Below are 23,331 nucleotides of genomic sequence, written 5' to 3'. Positions count from 1 at the left end.
CGAGAGTGGAGAAAAGGGAACTCTCGTACAGTGTTGCTGGGAATGTAAATTGGTGCAGCCGCTATGGAAAATAATATAAAGTTTCCTCAAGAAATTAAAAAGAGAACTTCCACATGATTCAGCAATTCTACTTCTGGGTATTTACCCAAAGAAAACAAAAACTCTTTGTTATCATAATGAGAAGTATAACATGCTAAGGTCCTTAGAGTCCATTTGATCAACCATGGCTTTCCCGAATCTTTCCAAGTGGTTCAATTTAGTTTTCTCACACTTCTGAATTCCAACATTATTTCCTTTATATTAGTTGGCTTTCTTAAGAATAAATGGTCTCAAGCTAAGGTCAAAATATGTTGGATGTAACACATTAATAAACAGTTTCATATTGACTATCTGTAACCAAAATGCCACAGGAAATTGCATGTGGTCCTGGATGGCTGAGATGTTTACTGTCGAAAAGACAGGGAACTACAGTTCTATAGAAATCACTTGGGAAACACATCTTGCTCTCGAACCACCTAGATCCTTGATATTTTTCCACTCTTGGCAATATTTTTTTCTTGTAGGTCAAAGGAAATATAAAGGTTCTCCCAAAGTTCTAGTTAAATGATTGAGCAACCAAAAGTTTAAAAGTTTCCCTCCATCCCCCATCCCAGTACTAGATTCCCAAGTATACTGGGAACCAAGCACCTGCTCCTGATCTTAGGAAACCCACTGGAAATAATGTAGCCTCTCTTTACAACCTGTGGTGGAGAAAGGAGGGATGTCCTGAAGAGCTCTAGGTCAAACTATTTAGTCAGTTAACTTAGAAACTAGAAGTGGGCCAATATACACAAACATATATAAACACCTTGCAATAACCATAGTCCAGTTGTACATCACTGGTAAGGTGATGCAAAACAGCCAGTTATAATATGTGTTTCCCGCCGGATCAATAACCATGACTTCTTTCTTCTCCCTAACAGCAATTAGAAATAAAGAGAAAGGTTATCAAGAAACAAGAACATTTTTATTTTACATAGCAAATATGGGTATGCCCATCACCCACAATTAACAAAATAGAAGTAAGCTGAAGAAGCCCACTCTACAGCGGGAAAAGCAGCTTGGCATAAGTGCACTCGTCATAAGTAACTAGTGAGGAATAGATGGATAGTTAAATTGCTTAGTCTTACACTAAACCATGTATTCAACTTTTATTAAAGCCTTTGTTTTACTGTGATGCTGGCGACACTTCTACCACTCCAGCTATAAAGAGAGAATCATGGCTTAGATCATGCCAAACTCTGGGTATCCCACAGCCCACTTAGGTAGGTTCTGGGTGGTGGGAGAATGGTGGCTTTGCCTCTCCCCCACCAGGTAACAAAACAACTAGGAGGGGAGGGGAAATTCACGGATTCTTTCTCATCTGTGTGGAAAGAATATACCACAATCTAATAAAAAGTGCTTGTTCCTAAGCATGTATGAAGCATTAAGAGAGGCAACAGAAGGCAAGAGGGAGGGAGGAAGAAAATATATGGTCAAACGGAAATTTAAAAAAATTTTCGGGTGTTGAGACTATATTTCTAAAGACTTTTCCCTTGACACAAACTTCAACAACTTTCTAACAGGCACAAATAATTAAACCACTGTGTGGTAAAGAGTTTTCTTTAAGTAAGTTTAGAAAACAATTTTCCCTTTAATAAAATGTAAAAAGGTAGCTTTGCAAATATCACTCAGCCTTACCCTCGTGAAAGTCTAACTCTCAAATGTTTGTTTTAAAAAGGATATTTCAAATGACCGATGTCTGGAAAGCATTTGCACTGCTTTCAAAATTAGGCGTGGCTTTGGCAATGGGACTTGTTTACTTTGTAGTACTTATACAGTATTTATGACTCAAAAATGTTAATCACATTATTAAATTTCTATTTCAGTTAAAAAAATTGACGCTAAGATCTTAAGAACCCAATTCTCCTTGGAACCTAAATATCTGCCAGTGGTAAGTTTATCTTGACCAGTGCTTGGTGAGAGTGAAAATTCTTGATGGGAAAACTAAGAATAATGCTACTGTTGCTCATTTTAAGAAAATTAGAAAAAAGTTTTAATTTACATTTGATAATTTATTTAGGCTTTACACAGGGCCTTTTTACTATAAAGTTTCAGGAAATTAACCCTGCATCCAAAACCTATCACAAATTCATTTCTCATTTTAATGCTAATAAAAATACTTACTCTTCTTTCTTTTCCTGGCCTTTCTCCTCTTTCTTTTTCTTCTCTTTGTCCTTTTCTTTCTTCTTTTTCTTCTCTGGGTCCTTTTTATTTTCATTCTTATCATCTAACTTGCTGAAAAAGTGAGAGATGTAGTTAGTAGCAAAATACAAAAATGTTGTGAGCAGGAAAATGTGGGATCATTCATACCAAAGTCTAACTTACCTCTTTTTTTCTTTTTTCTTTTTCTTTTTTTCTTTTGGTTCTCTAAAGAAGAAACAATATCTCTGTCACATAACCAAATTACATTCTGACTTCCATTCATATTTATTTTCCTCCCCATTGAGCAAGAATTCTCAAAGACCGCCCCTATGCTCAGAAACCAGAAATCCAGTCTCCTAATGGAGAGTTCTACAAAAAATGGACATGTGGGCCAGCCCAGTGGTGTAGCAGTTAAGTTTGCATGCTCCACTTAGCGGCCCGGGGTTCACTGGTTCAGATCCAGGGTGCAGACCTACACACCACTTATCAAGCCATGCTGTGCCAGGCATCCTGCATATAAAGTAGAGGAAGATGGGCATGGATGTTAGCTCAGGGCCAATCTTCCTCAGCAAAAGAGGAGGATTGGTGGCAGATGTTAGCTCAGGCCTAATCTTCCTCAAAAAAAAAAAAAAAGGTACGTGCACTCAGATAATAAAACAAACAAAAATTCCTGGATTAGTGCATGTGGAAAACTGAAGAAAATGGAGGTGGATAAAGGCATGAACCCAAGGAGAGAAATGTAAGAAACAAAAGCTCCTAAAAGAGTGCATTTTCAAACTCTCAACATATGCAAAAAAATAGTTTCTATAATATGTTTCCTGATGTTATTTATATCTATCCTTGAATAACAGCTTTGAGAATTTCAAGAAAATGTCATCAATTTTCTTTTTTTAATGGTCTTGCGTGGTTTTTTTTTTTGGTGAAGAAGATTGGCTCTGAGCTAACATCTGTTGGTAATCCTCCTCTTTTTGCTTGACAACAATTGTCCCTGAGCTAACATCCGAGCCAATCTTCCTCTATTTTGTATGTGGGAGGGTGCCACAGCATGGCTTGATTGAGTGGTGTGTAGGTCCGTGCCCAGGATCTGACCCCATGAACCCCAGGCCGCCGAAGCAGAGCATGTGAACTTAGCCACTATGACACTGGGCTGGCCCCCCCCATCAGTTTTCTTTAGAGGAGTAATCTTGACTGAAGCAGTATTTTATGAGTAGTCAAAAAGCTCTGTGATGACACAGTGAAATCCTTACTCTTAGAATCATTCACTGGATTTGAGATCACCTTTTTCTCTATATAAATTTCTTCTTGAATGGAGATTATGTGATTAGAGGCTTCTTTCTATGACTGGCTTTCTCATCAGCAGAGAAATGGAGTCTGCAGTCAGACAGATCTAAGGTCATAGCAGACTGCCACTGTTGGCTCGGATGTCTTGGGAAAATTTACTATTCAGACTTGAAAGAACAGGCATCACTCTATCACTAGGATCGTCAGAGAAGGCTGTTAAAGGGAGACAGGTCTAAACTTAGGCCTCAAAGTATGGGTAAGAGTTGGAGTTGGAGAGGCAGAAAAGAACAGAGAGGGTGTTAAAGGGAGAGAAATTTTTAGGTGCAAATGTACAAACGAATGACCCAGCAGAAGTGGAAAGCTGTTATTGAGGAGAAGCGGGAGATAGAATTGACAAGTGAGATAAGGCTGGGCATCTAAAGTTGTCATGTACAAATGGGAACAGAACACAGAGTTGGATAAGGGAGAATTTATTGCTATCAGAGCACATTCCTGTGATAGAGGATTTCACACCCTAGCATAGATCCTGGGAGATGGCGCTGACACACTGCTTGGATGGCTCTTGGACGTTCAGAAAAGATGACGGCCCACACTGAGTGAAATAGAAATTACAAAATGCCATGACAGATGGGAGAGGAAGGCATCAAAAAGACTCAGAGAAGTGGTATGCAAAAGTGGATATACTACACAAGGAAGATAGCTCTCCAACTGATTATGTTCCCCAAGAAGACTCAGGAGATGCAAAAGTGGTAAGGAATGTGCTGGTGAGAGGGGCAACAGCATAACTGGAAGTAGTGCTATCCTTGGTAGGCCAGGGCCAATGATGAGAAATACTGGTACAGAACTGGGTTCCCCAAGAGCAATAGGGATGACAGGATCTAGAATAACAGAGACGAGTGGCATGCTTACCCATCAGAAGAGAAATGGGTCCCATAATTGTAATTTGAAGTAAGGTAAGCATAGTAGTAGGGGTAGCGGGCTTAACCCATAGAGAGCTATGGAAGAGGTTAATAGAACATTGTATTTCTTCATAGATGGGTATCCAGGTGCCTTGTTAGGGTATTGTTTAACATATACAATCAAAACAAATCAGGACTGGATGATCTTACCCAATAAAAAGTCACAACCCCTTGAACAGTTTCTAAACCTGAGCCAGTTCTCAGAAATGAAACCATTGACTGGAAGAGAAGCCAAGCTCCCATAAAGAAGGACTCTGCAACACCATAATAAGCATATTCTGTAATAATTTCCCAGTCTTTCCCCACAACAAAACCTATGGTCATTTACTTGGGTAACTGTACCCTGAGGCAAAAAGAATACCCAGATACATTAAAGACTTTTTGGTACAGGACCCTAGCTGATATTTAGACTCTGGGATTGAAGCATCATCACACACCCCTATTAAAGTGGGGGGCATATGATAGCCTGGAAATAATAGCCTGTATGATACATGACTTTTGGGACATCCACTGGGTCTACAGGCCCACCTTGTTGTCATTTCCCCAGTTCCTCAAAGTAAAAGTGGAATGTATATATTTAGTCATTAGAAGAACCCTCATCCTCACCAGTTGCTTGGCTTGTGGAGCAAGAGTTATCATAGTAGGGAGAACCAAGCGAAAAGCCTAAAACTGCCTCTTACTTGCTGGCCAAAAACAATATTGGTCCTGGCCAGAAAAGAAAATGCAATCCTTAAAGACCTAACGCATGCAGGGGTGATGGTTCCCATCAATACCCCCATTTAACTCAATGTCTGGCCCCTATAAAAACTAGATGGATTTTGATGGCAGTAGATTACCGCAAAATCAGCCATGTAGCAGCCCCAATTGCAGCTGCTGTGCCAGATGTGGAAAACGATGCACTCACCGGATCTATACCATATACCTAAGGCTCTGGGTCAGTCATGGTGAATGTGTTATTTTTCCTCACTGTCAGGGAAGAGGATCAGAAACCATTTGTATTCACACTGGATGGAAAACAGTACACATTTACAATCTTTTCAGGGCTAAGTTAATTCTCCTGCCCACTGTCATGACATAGTCTAGAGGAACCTGGACCATGTAGACATTCCTCAGAACATCACGTTGGTCCACCACATCTGTATCAATGACAGTACATTAATCAGGCCCTGAAAGAGGATTATCTAACCATGGGACAGAAAATGACTGCCTACTGTGAGCTGGATTCTGTCAGAACTACCAAGTCATAAGGTTAGACAGCAATCTATCATATGATGTAGTGTTGTATCTGGGCTTGAGCATGAACCAGAGGGCATTAGTAAGCTGCCTAAACAGGTGGCTCAGCACTCTCTCTCCATGTCATCTACCACTGCTGCATCAGCACCTATCCCTCAATTCCCACCTATGGCCATATGTGGGGTCTTTTAGGAACAACTGTTGGAGCATGGTCTACAGATGGGTCAGCTTGGCATCTGGATGCAAGCCAAAATGGGCTATGTTTACACCATAGCCATACTTAGAAGTGGCCTTCAAAGACAGGGGTGAGGTTAATCTTCCCAACGTCACAGCTTCAAGCAGTTCACGTCATCTACTTTATGTGGAAAAAGAAATGGCCGAAATTAAGAATATATAAGGACTTGTAGGTAGTCCCAAAACCTTGGCTGGTTTGTCAGGGACCTGGAGGAAAGAGACTGAAAGATCAGGAAAAATAGATCTGGAGAATAGGCAGACTGAGTGGACTTATGGGCATGAGCACAAAATTTGAAAATATTTGTATTCCATGTTAATGCTCATCCAATAGCATGCACCATGGAGAAGGCACAAAACAACCAAGTAGACAGAATGACTCAACCAGCTGACAGAGCCAGTTTCTGTCATCAGCATCCCTAATGCTTGCACAATGTAGGTATTAATGGAGCAACCATGGTGGCAGAGATGGAGGCTATAAATGCACCTAAGACATGGGTTCCCATTCACCAAGGTGATCTAGCTGCTGTTGCTGAATGTCGAGCCTACCAATTATAGAGACCAATGCTATGACTTCAATATAGCATCATTACTTGAGGAAAGCAGTCAGTCACTTGATGGCAAGTTAATTACATTGGATCCCTTCCACCATGGAAGAAGCATCAAATATCTTGATTTGAATCAATATATATTGTGGGTACTAATTTGCTATTTTTGCCACAGGGCTTTGACCAGTGCTACTATCCAGGAGCTTATATAGTGTGATGCACTAACACAGAAAACTGCACAACTTCACTTTGGACCAAGGGACTCACTTTGCAGCCAAAGAGATGTGGCATTGGATACTGACTGCAGGATCCAATGGCCTTATCATATGCTGTACCACTCAGAAGCTGCTGACCTGATAGAGTTATGGAGTGACCTTTTGAAGGCACAGCTGAGGTGCTGTCTTGGATTTGATACCCAAGGAAGACGAGGTGCCATCCTCCAGGATACTGTATATATGCTAAATCAATGACCCTTTATGCTCTAGACCTATATAGAATGCATAGGCCTGGGAACCAAGGAGTCTAAGTAGGAGTGACCCACAGGGAGAATGTATGCGTCCCATGCCTGCAGCTTTAAGCTTTAAGCTTCCCATCTAGAGATCCTGGTTTCCAGAGGGGTCACACTTCTGCCAGGGAACATAGAGCCCAATTAAACATTAAGCTATGACCACTCCCCAGCCACTTTGAGCCCCTCATGCCACAAAACCAATCAGCAAGGAAGGCAGTCATCATAATGGCAAAAGTAATGGATGTAGATCATCAGAAGTAGATAGTGCCGCTGTTACACAATGCGGGGAAGGAAAATATATTTGGCACCCAGGTGACCCACTGTGGTGTCTTTTGGTATTCCCTAGCCCAGTTTTAGTAGTAAATAGTAAGTACAATAGCTATGATTCGAGAAGGGCATGGTAAGCAGGGCCTCATATCCTTCAGGGATGAGGGTCTGTATCACTCATTCTACCAGGGAAGTCATCTAGACCAGCAGAAGTGCCAGCCAAGGGTGAGAGGACTCTAGAATGAGTAGGAAAGGAGGGGGTGAGGAATTTCAGTTGAAGCCTCAAGACTAGCTGCAGCTGTCAGGGACTTTAATTGATCCCGTTAACCTTCCTCTTATAAGCTTCCCCAGGAAAAAACAACAAGCGTCCTGGAGGAGGGAGTCCCAAATGGCGTGAATTTTCTATAGGAAGAAAGTGGATCTTAGCAGTGCAAGAGCTATGCTATATGGATGCAGTTGTGCACACGACTCAGGCACTCATTCCCCACCCGCCAAGAGTGTTGGTTGCTGACAGCTCACAGTTTCCATCTCCCTTGGCTGGCCTTGGCTGGAGGAAGCTACCGTGCTCAAAGTTATACTCCCCTTCCTAGGTGCAGCCCTCATCCAATGATGTGCATGGGCGCAGGCCCAGTCCTGTTGCCTAACTGTGGGACAACTCTGAAGGACCAACTCTGCTCCAGAGCTCCCCATGGCATCACATGGCATCCCAACCCTCTCTAGTCTCTGAAGTTCAACTTTTCCCTCTGCCCATTCCTGCTCCCCAACTCCCTTCTAGGTACTGTTCCTGAGAGCACTCCCAATAAACCTCTGCACACAAACCTCCATCTCAGGGACTGTCTCCTGGGAAACTTGACCTTAGACACATTGGTTCTGAATGGAAAGGATTAACAATGTTTCATTTATTTTTATCAGCCACCCTATCCACAAGGAGGGGCAATTGCATGTACACCATAGACATGGATTTTCTACATGTATTCAAATATATGAATAAATAAATACTACTTTTAATATGGGTAGCTACATTTTTCAGAAATAAATAACCAAACAAAAAAATAATACAATATCATTGCCATTTTATTAGATAGAATTTATCTAATAAATATCTGCTCTATAACAGATTCAAATATGTTCCTACCTTTTCACTGGTTTTCTTTAAAAACAAAGCTATGGTTTTCTATTGTAAATATACTTACTGGTCCTTATTGCTGCTGTTGTTAACATTGAAAAGTGCAATGGCACCAGGCAGGTACTGCTCCCTGGGAAATGAAAAAGTACAGTGAAATCATAATAGTCACCATCTGTATAATGTCCATGGTAAGCAAATAGTCTTAAAGAACAAACTCTTTCCAGTTTCTACTCATTACTAATGATTGCCTAGACAACTTTTGAAAATATACAGCCTTCCTGAAACATGAGTTGCTGATTATCAGTGCCATGAACCAAAGGGATTAGTAAACCCCTATTGACCAACGTCCACACCAAGAATTCACATCCTTCTTGGCGCTGAGTGATCCAACTTGGATGCTACTAACTCTCAGCAAGAAACCTAAGATTTAGATTGTCAGGGAAGACAGGAAGGGAGAAAAAGACTAATAAAAACAATGGACAAGCTGGCGGTCAGTGAGAAGAGAAATAGGAGGAGAAAAAGTAAATTTTTCCATAGGATGGGAATCACTGATCCACACCAACACCACACAACTTCCACACCCTTAGAGTCCCATGTCTGAAGTTTCCGTGACTCTTTATTTCCTGCTAAGGATGTTTAGCTTTCCTCTTCTAGCTACTCACTCCAGTGCTCTACTTCCCTGAAAGTAGGGTCAGGTGGCATGGAGCATTTTAGAGAATGACAGCCCACTCCTCTCACACACAATTGCTTCAGGACCCTGGAAGAAGGATCAGAAAGGAGGAAAGCAGAGAGGACTGGGGCATGAGTTTCTTAAGGGACAGACAAGGGTCTCAGGGAAAATGTTCAGCAAGAGTGTTCATGACTTGGAGCCCCATGGCCATGAAGGAGCATCAGGCAGTGGCAATTTCCAACAGGTGTAGCAAGTTACTCCCAAGACCCTGCATAGTGGCCAGGTAGCAGGAGCAATTGCCAAGCCCACTAAATAGAGGAATAGAATACCTTTCTCTCATCTAAATAATAGTTTAAAAACAGATATGGAGGGATAGATCATACTGCTCACCTCTGTGATGGTTGTCCCCTACTGTGTGAATTCTTTCTAAAGGAATCCCCTGCAGGGGGGTTTTCGTTCTCTGATTCTTCAAACATAGAGGCACTGTCATCATCATCGGAAAAGGAGCTGTGGTCCAATAGGAGGGAGAGATGAATTAGATCAATGTTTGAAACTGTTGCAGAGGAACATTTCTCCTTAGGAGGACTGTTGCCTCATCTCTTCTGCTTCCCCCTCAAACTAACGCATGTAACAATTTTTAATTAGAGTGAAATGAGAACTGTACAGAATACACAGTATTAGATAGAGTATATGCATAATTCAGTAAAATGCATGTAATTAAGGAACTACTTTCTAGGTCTTCCATATTTCATTTGTTTGATACATTAGTTAATGTTAATATTTATCAAGCGGAAAGTATGCTATCTGTGCTTTAGGTCATATCGTACAGTTGTATGAACTAACTTGTAATAACATAAAATAAGTTCAACCACATTTATACACATTCTATTCATTTATAGGGTAACCACTTTATACTTTTAAAACATGTCAACGTTTCACACTCTATTTTTTTTTCACATTTATCGACGGCAATGTTATCCCTTTAGGATTTGAAATGTCCCATGAGGAAAGGTCTTGCCAGCGACTAAGGAAGTGTTTGGCGTAGGTGCTTCTAAATAATACCCACAATAATATCTATGTTCATTTTGTTAGATAAGTTATGCTGTTCCAAAGTATAAACAAATTCACTAAATTAAATAAATTACAAAGTTCAAAGCTACAAATTAAAAGTTAAACTGAAATTAAATCTAGTTAAATTTAAGAACTGTGGCTGGTATTAAAAAACGGATGAAAAAATCCATGGATTTACCTGCATGCTCCATTTTCCATCCTTCTTATTTCCTTTTCAATATCTGGTACAATCACATTGGGAATATTTACAAAAGAATGCTGTGTATTGATAATATTTTTCTTCATGGTTAGTTTAATATCTGGGCAAAAAGAAGTCTTATTAGTAGGAAGACTTTTTATATATTTACCTATATAACCAAAAGTTTTGCTCAACATTTATTCTAAGTTTTATTTCCAGTTATATGTAGGAATTATTCTTTAATACAATACAGACTTGATCTGAGCCCCTAATTACCACTAGTCAGTATTTTCCATACTTTTTTAAATTCAAGAATATACTAGAGGTGTAGAACTTTTTTTTTAATTTTGGATTTACCTCAGCTTTGAAATATTCAGGCAATGTAAGTGTAGAACAAAACTAGAGGGACCTCACACACACATCAAACAAGTAACAACAAAAACTGGTAAAATAAAATACTAAAATGGGTGTAATCAGCTGTGAATTTCTACAGGCATTTAGAAAAGAAAGGTCTTGAGTGGCAGTCAAACTTTGGAGTGAATAAGGATGCGACTGGTCCACATTTTTAGCAAGTCCCCCTAAATTATTCTGAACCATATAGTGCTCAGCTTCCGGTGCAACGAGCTTGGGAATCGAAGAACGAAGAGATCCTAAATTGCCTCAAGTACGTCCGACCCGGAGGCGGGTTCAAGCCCAATTTCACGCTCTTTGAGTTCAAGGTGAATGGCGCGCTGCACACAGCTCTTCGCCTTCCTGCAGGAGGCTCAGCCCGTGCTGGTGATGACGCCGCTGCGCTCATGACCGACCCCAAGTTCATCACTTGGTCCCCAGTGTGCCGCATCAACATCATCGGGAACTTCGAGAAGTTCCTAGTGGGCCCGGACCGCGTGCCTGTGCGCAGATACAGCCGCCACTGTCTGACCTTCGACATGGAGCCCGACGTGGAAGTCCTGCTGTCCCAGGGGCCCAGCTGTGCCTAGGGCGCCCCCTCTGGGGATTTCATCCGTGACGCTGTTTCCTCTAAACCTGCATGGAGCAAATGCCTGAGGTCCAGGAAAATCCCCGGAGATGGGCACTGGGTGTCCATCCCAGGCTCCTCTCTCCCGGACCAAGGCTCCTCGCTAATAAAGTGCTGGATGTCAGCAGAAAAGACAAACAATAAACATAGGAGCTGGTCACGGGTGCCAAGAACATGCCACAGTTTACCAGCTCTTGTCTTGAAGGTTCCGTGCCATCCTGCTGGTGAAGACCCAAAGAAGACCAACATGCTGCGAGGATGACCTCAGGATGCTGGCCAACTTCAACACCTCCCATAACTCCACTTTGTCCTGGATGGCTGGTCATCTACCCATCCCTCCCCATCCCCCACAACACCCACACCCAGCCTGCACTCCCCGGTTTTCATTATATGGCTTGGGGATTTTTCCTTTTGTTATTTCTCTACCACTAATTTCCGGGTTTGGGTGGGAAACTTGCCTTTCTTATTAAGAAAATAGAAAACCAAAAACCAAAAAAAGGAAGAAAAAGAGGAAATCATTTGGTGTGGGGAAATATGTAAAATACATTTCATTTCTTGTAGTAAAATAAAGAATGAGTTGCATTTCATAAAGTATTAAATCTTCGAGTGAAGATAGCAATAAATAATGCTCTTTGTTTCATCCTAGTATTCAAACAGCTAATGAAAATAACTAGCAGCCTGTAGTCGGTAAATAGTAAAGAGAGAATTTTTGTGATGTTTGTTAATGAATGTACATACATTTTACAATATAATTAAAGCAATTTCTACTAAGAAATAATAGCTTTTTAGGAAGAGAATTGCTTCATTGGCTCCTTTTTAGCATCAGAATGGATGTGACTATTCTGGTTGTATTTACAGCATGCCAACTTCCTATTGTCATCAACGAACACTCTCTCTGAGAGACATCGTGCCTTATACTAGGAAGGGAAGAATGTATGACTATTTCATCCATCACAACATAGAAAAAATTATGTGAGTAAAAGATTAAATAAAGACAGAAAATATTATCCAATATTTCAGAACAAACCAAGCCTAGCTTTCCTTGGACTGAAGAAAAAGAGAATCACTTCCCTTCGCTTATAATTTCTTCTTGGACTAAGTGTTCTACATAGGAAAAAACTTCTTGTATTACACAATCACTTTTTTCATACATAATCACTCTAGGGAAAAAACAGAAAACATAAATAGAAAAATAAAGATACTCAAAATTTCACTCCAGATTTTGTAGTTATTTATCACCGTATTTTCCCCACTGCTTTTCTGGTTTCCTTTTTCACATTTAAATTTTCTTTTTTGTTTGTTTTTGGTGAGAAAGATTGGCCCTGAGCTAAGATCTGTTGCCAGTCTTCCTTTTTTTTCTCCCCAAAGCCCCAGTACATAGTTGTATATCCTAGTTGTAAGTCCTGATAGTTCTTCTATGTGGGATGCCGTCACAGCATGGCTTGATAAGTGGTGCATAGGTCTGCACCCGGGATCTGAACCGGTGAACCCTGGCCCACCAAAGCAGAGCATGCAAACTTAACCACAATGCCACCGGGCCAGCCGCTCACAATTAAATTTTAATCTACCTCAACTTTACTTTGGTGTAAGGTGTGAGGTAGGGATTTAACTGTATATTTTCTGAATGGCTAACCAATATTCTAAATAGCACTTAATCAATAATAAAAAGTGCACCTTTTCCCTACTGATTTAAAATGTCATCATCCTGAACCTGCCTTGTCAACTATGGAGATTTTGATAGAGTTTGCATTAAAATCATAGAATAAGTTGGGAGATTATTTTCGTTTATGTTTTTGAAAAAGTTGGTACATACAGTTCTTGCATTTTTACTAATTCCTAGATGTTTTGTATTTTGGTTTCCATTGTCATTAGGATAGTTTCCCTTGATATATTTTAAATCATTGCTTTTGCTATGTCACAAAATTATTTTTGTTTATTTTTAAACCAGACACCTTAACTCGCCTTTACAAAAATTATTTTTAATAGTTTTTCTGTTAAATAATTTCTGTTTTCAGTAGTACACTCATATTACTTACACAAAATTATCTTCTTTCCTCTTTTTTGAGAAGTATTTAACTTTGATGTCTAATTACCTTAACTAAAAATTCCAGAATATAAGAAATACCAGTGGCGATATTCTGATATCAAAACTATCTTAGCAGATACCTAGTGTGGTTCTTGGCTTTATAAGAATGTTTTTAGAGTTTTACTGTTAAGCATAGTATTGACTGTTGGTTTGAAAGAGATGCTTGATTCATGTTAAGGACGTCTCCATTTATTCCTATTTTACCAATTTTTTAAGAATTAGACATTGGAATGAATGTTGATTTTTATTAAAAGCTCTCTTGTTTTACAGAAATAATAATATTTTTCCTTTAATTTTTCCTATTAAAATGATGACCTTTATTAATAAATTATTTCTATAGTTATGGAATAAATTTTTCTTGATTGTGGTAAGTTCTTCTTTTCATATGCTATCGGATCCTAGCTGCTAATATTTTATTTTGAATTTTTTACCATAAAAATTTTTGCCTTGTATTAGAAGGTAAAATTAGTCTGTAGTTTGAGAAAGAGTTTTTAGTAGTAATTGTTTATTTTTTTCATATAATTTTCAACTCTTTTGGTATCATAGGATTGTTAACAAGACATTTGAAAAGAACCAAAAGAGTCTTCCTTTAGAGAATTCATTGCTTTGCTAGTTTTTCTAAACATGAATCTTTAAATCAAAATTTACGGATCAAAGAGAAACAATTGCTTTTAGAAAATAAGTTACAGCACTGATCACTTAAGTGAGGATAAAAAAACTTCCCAAACATAAAGCAAACCAAATGATTGAGAAACTCTTACAGATAATTCAGGCAAAATTATTTGTAACATGAACTATGAATGCCCAGGAAGCAGTCTATTCTATTGTTTGACATCAGGCTCTGACGTGGGTTCAAAATTTGGCTCTACCACTTACTAGCTGAACGAACTCAAGTGAGTTTTTTAACCTTACTGAACATCAGTTTTCACATCTGTAAAATCAGCATAATAATATCTATTTCATACCAAATAGCAGAAAAGAGATGCTGTGCACCACCCACACAAACCCACACATACAAACATAATTACCTTTGTAGCAGTGGTTCTCTAAAGTTAGTATGAATGATAGCTGTGAAGGTTGTTTAACGTGCTGATTCCAGGGCACTGCTCTCAGAGTATGAATGAAGTATGATGTGGGGCACATTGATCTACAATCTTACCAAGCTCCACAAGTAATTCTGTTTCAAACAGTTCCTGAATCACACATAAAGAAACATTACTCTATGCTATTGGCCCTTGTGCACTACCTCAATCATGTCTGTATTTCTGAATACAGTAGTGGGAGAGATAAAATAATGCTCAAGAAAAGCTTCGAGGTTGCTGTTACCTCTCTGACATTTCAGATCTACATGTCTGAAAACTGTAGGATCAGTTCTCAAAGACAAAACACACAAACGGCTATTATAACAAAAAGTCAATTTGACAACTTAGGATGAGAAATATGATTTAAATTGAAAAACAATCAATGAAATTCACTATATTAATAGAAAAAAGGAGAAAAACCATATGATCACTTCAAAAGATGTAGAAAAAGCATTTGACAAAATTCAGCCCCTATTCATAATAAAAACTCCTAGCAAACAAGGAATAGAACTCAACCTGATAAAGAACATGTACAAAAAACCTACAGCTAACATCATACTTAGTGATGAAAGACTGAACATGTTCTCCCTAAAGTCGAGAACAAGGCAAGGCAATTTTAGAGTACATTCAACATTTCAGCAGGGTACTGGAGGTCCCAGCCCTTGCAGTAAGCCAAATAGAAAGAAAGAAAAGGCATCCACATTGGAAAGAAGTACATCTTTACTTGCAGATGACATGATAGCATATGTAGACAACACTAAAGAAGCTACAAAAAATATTAGGACAAATAAGTGAACTTAGCAAGTTCACAGGACAAAAAGGCAATGTAAAAATTAATTTTATTTCTGTATGTTAGCAAAGAATAATTGGAAAATGAAATGAAAATGAAAAATATGCATACCAAGTGATTAATGTCTACATCAAACTCAGTAAAAAAATGCCACGTACAAAGTTCTCTTCCAGATGCTGTGAGAAAGAAGCCCAAATATGACTATGGCCCCAAAGAGGTTACAGCTAGTAGTAGGGAGCAAGACAAGAGCACCACACTGAACAAATGGCTTGGGATTCATAAAGAGAACTAAAATAAGGACTTATAATTGTCAATCACCTCTTCAATTTCCGAGATTATCCTTTCTTTGTTTCAAAATTAGTGGACATTGTAATAGTGTTATATTATGAGAAAAATATGATAGCTGGAATAACAGATATTTTTAAAATTCTAGGGGATTTTTAAAAAAGAAAAGAAAAGAGGGGCCGGCCCCATGGCCTAGTGCTCAAGTTTGGCGTGCTTTGTTTTGGCAGCCTGGGTTCCATACTTGGAAGCAGACCTACACCACTCATTGGCAGTCATGCCCTGGCAGTAACCCAGAAACAAAATAGAGGAAAATTGGCAACAGGTGTTAGCTTAGGGCAAATCTTTCTCAGGAAAAAAAAAAGGGAAAGGAAAGAAAAATGCTTTTCAGCTAGACAGTGAAGAGAGGTTCATAAGGAAGATGGCACAGTAGAGATGCATGATTTAAATTAGGGTTCAATCAAAAAAATGGCCAAATCAGATGGTTCAATAGAGAGAATTTAATACAGAGAATTAATAACAAAGGTGTTGGGAAAACCTAAAGAGGAAAAGTGAAAAAACTCAGAGATGAGCAATAACGGTGCTGTTCCCACCCCTAGCGAGGAGACATAGAGGGCAGAGGGAGCTTACTAGAGCCTAAGGCCAGGGCTGCAGGCTGGAAAATGGGGAAATGCTACCGGAAGCAAAGAATGAGTGGGAGAAATGACTTCACCTCTTCTCTGCCCTCCGTCTTCCACTAGTGCCTCCCAGTGGCCCAACCCAAAACAAAGCAGTGGAGCCTGGGAATGATAGGTTTCAGGGAAGAGTGGGCAAGGATCTAACGGCAAATAGAAAATGCGTGGGTGGGACTTAACAAGCAGAAATGGGCTGGTGAAAAGACCTTTCTTTCTTAAAGGGAATTCATGAGAAAAGTCATGGAGGTGAGAGAGGAAGCCTGCCAGGAGAATAGAGATTCATCTGCTTCAACTGGAGGACACAGAGAAGCGTGGAAAATAGGTGTGGGTAAGTAAGAGGATTTTATCAAAATAGGTGCTCACTCTTCGTTCCACAGGAAATAGTAATGGAAGATTTGAAGGCATGAGAATGATATTATCCCAATGTACTTTAGGAAGATTAATCTGGTAGCCAAGTACAGAATAAAGCGGATTACATGCATTATCAGTTCTTGCTATGGAATCTCAGCTTGGCCCTTAATATTGCTCATCAATCCTCTACTTATATCCACAGAAGCTATTTCAAGCCTCCTCCATTAGTCTAAAGCCCTATTTCCAACCCCACCCCCAAAAGACATCCCCTACTTTACTAAACTCTAGCCCATTCACTGATAAAAATTACTATAGGAATGAGCCATGTCTTAGCTACCAGCCAGCGCCCCATAGCACCTGGAGAAGAGGTCTCCACAGAACAGGCACACAGAAAATGACCACTGAATTGACTTAGGAGTCTGGACGAAGAGTCAGAGGCTGTCAGAAAACTAAATTAAGACAAGAAAACTGCTTGGTGACTATAGTCCTTCCAACTTTTTGACCTTCCTTTTGTTTTCCCTTCCCTCCCACCACAAATATTTATTCAACACCTACTAGCAGCAGGAAATGTGCTAAGTGCTATGAATACAGAGATTAACAAAAATATATGATACGTGCCTTCAAGAAATGCATATCATAGTTAATAAAACAGATAAGATATTTAATAGATAAGTAACACCCTTGAAGGAGGTTATCTTTAGGGTCCAACAGAAAACAAAGGCACACTCAAAATGGAGTAATTCCATAAGAGGTTTTTTTCCATGGACTATTTACAAAGGTGTTAGTGTAAGGGAACGACAAAGCATAGCATAGTAACCTGGGGATAGTAACGGCCAGTCAGTTTCCATCCCTAGGCTCCAAACACAAGCAGAGGGAGTGGTCACCAGCCCTGGGAGGAGAGGAAGTTATGCAGAGTAACAGCCCATGAGGCAGTGACTTACCACTGAAGGACACAGCCAGCGCAAGGCAAGCCTACAGAAGGACACCACCAGAGCACTCACTACCCTAAACTCATGTCTCCCTACTGCCCCCCAATCTCCTACTGGAGCTCTACACTGGATGACCTCAGAGAGCATCTGGATGCTTCCATGAAGGACAGTTCTCCCCTCGAGAATACAGAATGGACAAGGGGTGTGTTATGGATTGAATCGTGTCCTCCAAAAATGGTATCTTGAAGTCCTAACCCCCAGTACCTTAGAAGCTGACCTTATTTGGAAGTTGAGTCTTTCTAGAAGTAATCAGGTTAAAATGAGGTGTTGAAGATGGACCCTAATCCTGTATGACTGATGTCCTTATAAAAAGGGAAATGTGGACACACACACACACAGAGGAAAAACTATCTGGAGATAGAGAGAACACTATGTGAAGATGGAGGATTGGAGTGATGCATCTACAAGTCAAAAAATGCCTGCAGCCACCAGAAGCTAGAAAAGAAGCACAGAACAGATTCTTCCCTAGCGCCTTCAGAGGGAGCATGGCCCTACCAATACCTTGATTCGGTACTTCTGGCTTCTAGAACTGAGACAATAAATTTCTGTTGTTTTAAGTCACCAAGTTTGGGTTAGTTTGTTTTAGCAGTCTAGGAAACTAATACGTGATGGAAAGGGATCCAGAGGGTCAAAACAGCCAATATCCAGCACATAGAGGTAGGTCAGGGCCAGGGGTGTTATGGGAGCCAAGAGGGGATGCACTCAATCCTCTGCAGGGGCCTTGAGATAAAGCTTCCTGGAAAGGCAAGGCTAGAGCAATCTTGGACAGAAAACAGACACCTGCCAAGCATATTATGATGTGAAACAGGATTCTGGGTAGAAGCAGCAGCAAGTACAGAGAAACAAACATGTGACAGAGCCCCATGCCTTCGGGTAACCACAGCAGATCAAATCGTGGAGAATAGGTTTATGTGAGTAACTGACAAGAAAAGAGGTGGAGAGGAGGGGAGGGGTCAATTCACAAGATGCATTGAATGCTCTGTTATCCTGATGAGGATGAGGAGTTACTGGAGGATTCTAAGTGGAGACACTCCCAGTTTTCCAAAGCGGGTGAGAATTTAGGGAGAGTGGAACAGGGATGCACTAGCCACTGCAGACAACAGGAGGGAGCTGGGGTAAGAATCTGAGGAAGCATTATAGGGTATCCATGGGGCCCCGATTGATGCAATAGTGCACACAGTGCTGTGATTTTTCTCTCACCTTGCCCAGTAGTTCAGGTGGAAAGAGCCAAAAAAGCAGATATCTAGAACTGCCCAAGGTTGAGGTCAGCAGCTGGGGTAGAAGAACAAGGGTGCAAAGGAGGTAAAGAGGTTGTGAGAAACTCATCTAAATGACAAATCACATGTCTTAGGCTGAAAGGAGAAGAAGGAGATGCTGGGAAGGGAGGATATATTAGGAAATTGAAGGTCAAGGAGACAAATATCTCAATAAGGTTGAAGAACGGGTCCAATAGGAAAGAGAGTAAGAGCTGGAAGGAGAGGAGGCTACGGTCAGGAAATAAGACACCGTACTGAAGGTTACAATCGTGGAGGTGAAGCAGTTCAGAGTCAAGGACACAGGCGACCACAGTGGAGAGGAGGAAGGTCGCCAGGATTGTGGAAGATAAGAACCTGTGAAGGTAGGGACTCAGCGGTCTTGGGTGCATCATATTTCATAGGCATGGAAGTTGCCCAGAATGACACTGAGACTCAGTAGGAAAGGGATAATCTGTACAGTAGGTGCCAAATTATTTGATGAATATGGGGAAGGAATAAGGAGGTCAGTGGATGGCCAAGACAAAGATTAGGAAGACAAGCTTCAATGGAAAAAGAGAAGGGTGGGGTGACAGATTTAGAAGTGCAGTTGGGAGGCAGGAAAATGTCAGCCTCTTTCTAAATAGATCAGGTGATTCTAGTCTGTGCATCATCAGAATCTGTCCAAATGCTAAACAGTTCTTCAGACTTGAAGTGAAACATTTCTGATCGCTTCTGTGAGAATGCCTCTAGGAAGTGTTAATGACTCCTTCACACAATGGTGTGATAGATTTAGGTGGTATGAGAACAGGCAAGTGAAAAAGAAATTCTCTATGTTGTCCATTCTCTGCATCAGTCGACCTCTTTCAGCCTCTGTTCTTTCCAAGCATAGAGACAAAGAGAAAGGAAAGAAACATTTATTGAGTGTCTGCTATAGGTCAGGCATTATGTTAGGTTAGCACCTTTTTTTTTTTCTGGGAAAGATTCTCCCTGAGGTGAGATCTGTTGCCAATCTTCCTCTTTTTTTTTTCTCCCCAAAGCCCCAGTACCTAGTTGTATCTTTAGTTGTAAGTCTTTCTAGTTCTTCTATGTGAGTCATCACCACAGCAAGGCTACTGACAGATGAGTGGTGTAGGTCCATGCCTAGGAACCGACCCTGGGCTGCTGAAGCAGAGTGTGCCAAACTTTAACCACTAGGCCATCAGGGCTGGCCCAGGTTAGCACATTTAATCCACACAAGAACCTGAGTCATGGCCTTGTGCTCTTCATTTCACAGGGGAGGAGATGAAGCTCAGAGAGGTTAAATGATTTGCTCAAGGTCATATGACTTATTGTGGAGCTAGTATACAAAAACAGGCTGCAAAGCTCAAGCTCTTTCCATGGGGCTTGGAAAAGGCATGATATGGGAACTCAGTCACCAATTGCCCCAAGTGACACTTGTCCCTGTTTCGTTCCTATCACTATGGTCTTCTCTGTGACAGTGTGCCTTTTGCTTTCAGCCAATTATTTACAATGCAGTAACATAAATTCAAAAAGCACTTTCTCCCAATCCATAAAATCCTGGTGTAGCGAGTCAGGATGGTAATAACACTCAAATCTGATGATCCTGTGGTCATTAGAAAGGTGGCATGGATGTGGCACTTACCTTTTCAACAATCAATAATAAATTCTGGACTGCTGAAGCTTCTAAGAGCCAGAGCTCTGTGTCTCCAGCAATTTTTTTCTCTGTGTCCTGCCATCTGTAATAGTAGTACCACATATTTTATAGAAATTAGTCATTTGTATAGTGCCGCATTCAGCATCCTGCACTGCTGAGGAACAGAGGGGCTCCTGCTTTCACTCATTTTCTTCAATAAAGTTCAACCTTCACTTCTATGCACATATCTCCCCAATTGCACATATCCAGCCCTGACCACCTTCCTCAGCTCTATCCTACATTTCATTCATTAATTCATTCCAAACATTTTGAATTCTTCCTATTAGCCAAGCTTCTTTCATTGAATTTCTGAAGCATTCACTTGAGAGCCATTTGTCCAGTATGTCCAAAAATGTGTTTCCACTTCTTTCCCTCTGCAACCAGCTCTTCTTTGACTTTCTTACTTCTCTTCACAGAGTCGCTGTCCTTTCATTCACTTAAATTCATGTAGAACTTGGAGTTAGTTGTCTTTGACTCTTTCTTTCCCATCCAGTCACTCTGGCAAGTTTTCCATATTCTATTTTGCAATTGCTCTTGCCTCCACTCCCACCTTTTCATTCTAATTATCACTAGGATTTGTCAGGTGCTTGTTACCACTTGTCTTTGATTAAGTCTTTTAACTGATTTATTCATTGCTAGTCTCTCTCCTGCCAATTCATCCTGCAAAGTACTCCCAAATTAATCTTCTTAAAGAACATCTACTATCACATTTCTGTTCTAGAACCTTCAAGATTTCACTGCTGTCTACTGAATTATTACCCTTTTGTCTGCAGTAGAGGCTCAATTTTCCCTCCTCCCTCTCCCTTTTTGCCTACCCTTTAATTCCTTCCAAAAAGATGTCGCATAGTATGCAATACTAGGGAGTCATTAAAAAGAACAAGGCACTTTTATATGGACAGATATTGGAAGTCCTCAAAGATATAGTATACTATCATGTGTAGGAAAAAAAGGCTATATATATTCATGTGTGTGTGTGTAGAGAGAGAGATTGAGATGCAACAAGAAAGTGATATCAGTGATTAGCTGATCTGAAGAAAGGGAACTATGGTTGAGACTGGGCAATAGGAGTGGAAGAGGGAATATTTTGTACTTTTTAAATTTTGTATCATGTAAATTAATTACTTAGGGGGTATGCATAGTGACCCCGATTCAAAGCGCAATATAAAAATTATATTATTTGTATTTCTACCACCAGGAACTGACAATGTTAACTTTTGTCTTTTGTCAAATTTGCTTCCACATTTTTTAGGACGTGAAAAAAAACAAAACTTTACACCTATAGTTAAAGCCCTTTTAACAAACTGCCCCCCGCCCCACCCCCTCCCAGTCCCATTCTTGTCTTCTCCCTTCCCTCTCTCTCCAGAAGCAATCACTACTGTAAGTTTGCTGTGTATCCTTTCAGGCCATTTTCCATTCTTTTATATACCTACGTAAGTGTCTATAATCAATGTATAGTTTTTGAGATGTTTATTAAGTATATAAAGCAGTATCTTCCTCTATGTATAGTTCTGCAACTTGCTTTTTTCACTCAAAATTATGTTTTGAAAATTATCTAAGCTAATACACATAGAGCTATTTCATCTTATAATATTGTTTGTTAACATTGTGTCATATCTACATATATATCATCTTTTCTTCCTCTTTTCTATTTGTATTTCCTCTTTCTGTTAATGGAAAATTGGTGCTTTCCAGTTTTGGGCTACTATAAACAGTGTTGCAATAAAAGCCTTTGCAGCCTCCTTAGACACCTGTGCAAGAGTGGTTCTTATGCATACATCCAGAAGTGGAATTGCTAGCTCTAGTTTGAGTTTATTAGAACTAGCCAAATTGCTGCCCAACGTTGTATATCATTTTATATTCTGCTAGCCCTATATCGGCATACCATTTCCCAAAACTTGACCAACCAAAATCTAATATTATTAGATTTTAAAGTTTTTCCCTAATTTGATGAGTGAAAATTTTTATTTGCACTATGGTTTTTGATTTGCATTTACTAGTGAAGTTGGAAAAACTCTCATGTGTCTATTAGTCATTTGGATTTCTTCCTTGTGAATTAGATGTTTATATACTTGATCCACTTTACTCAGTTGTATTCTTTCATCCATTCAACATTTAACACATATTTGATAAATGCCTGCCGGGTGGCAGGCATTATTTTATCCCCCAGGTGAATATGCGCCCCTGGCCCTCTAGCTATTAGTTGCGTTTTAGGTTTACCTTTCTGAAATAAGCATAAAATTCTGCTATCTACTAATGTCATGTGTGTACTTTTACTAACCAGTAAATCCCTTAAATCACATAGCAACAAATATTTGTTTACCAGTATATGGTTTACAAAGCAATCTAGCTTCTATAATCTTACTTATCATCATAACTATGTCGTGATTCATAATAGGCTGTATTATGTCACCGAAGCAGTGAACTATTTCTGGATAAAATTGAAAGCTGAGTTGAGGAATTCAGTTTGTAAGACTGGCAGAGTACACAGACTTTAAAGCATCGCCTCTGAACAAGGATAGTTACATATGACACAGCTTGCAGTACCCACGCCACTTAATTAGTTGAAGATGACCAAAGAAGATTCAACATGTATGGGGATTCCTGTATGTTGGTGCTTCTGGAGTGGAATTCTGTGTGAATGTGCCAAAGATTGTTATAAATGATGTTATTTGTTACTTATACATTATTTGTTATATTGACACTAATAAGTAAAATATGTACCTTTTACAAATAAATGATGCTCTCTTTGCCATTAGTGCAAAGATTTTCTAAGGAAGATACTCAAATATGCCAATGCAACCAGCAAAATTCAGGCCTCATAAAAATGTGCAGAACG

At 39.8% G+C, this 23,331-nt stretch overlaps 1 protein-coding gene across 1 annotated transcript in view; it reads right to left on the bottom strand.

Moving 5' to 3' along the window:
- CNGA1 (cyclic nucleotide gated channel subunit alpha 1) overlaps nt 1-23,331 on the bottom strand; it is a 32,002-nt gene that overhangs the window by 4,030 nt on the left and 4,641 nt on the right. Inside the window, exons 2-7 of the mRNA XM_005608791.4 lie at nt 10,296-10,416; nt 9,437-9,553; nt 8,444-8,506; nt 2,407-2,448; nt 2,206-2,316; nt 848-955 (exon numbers count right to left, since the gene is read on the bottom strand). Coding sequence (XP_005608848.1) covers nt 848-955; nt 2,206-2,316; nt 2,407-2,448; nt 8,444-8,506; nt 9,437-9,553; nt 10,296-10,402 — 548 coding nt within the window. The 5' untranslated portion in view covers nt 10,403-10,416. The remainder of the gene's footprint in view (nt 1-847; nt 956-2,205; nt 2,317-2,406; nt 2,449-8,443; nt 8,507-9,436; nt 9,554-10,295; nt 10,417-23,331) is intronic.

The sequence above is a fragment of the Equus caballus genome, chromosome 3, assembly GCF_041296265.1.
Source record: "Equus caballus isolate H_3958 breed thoroughbred chromosome 3, TB-T2T, whole genome shotgun sequence".
In the NCBI taxonomy this organism is placed as follows: domain Eukaryota; kingdom Metazoa; phylum Chordata; class Mammalia; order Perissodactyla; family Equidae; genus Equus; species Equus caballus.
Note: the sequence above shows the minus strand (reverse complement) of the source record. Positions and strands in the feature narration are given on the sequence as shown.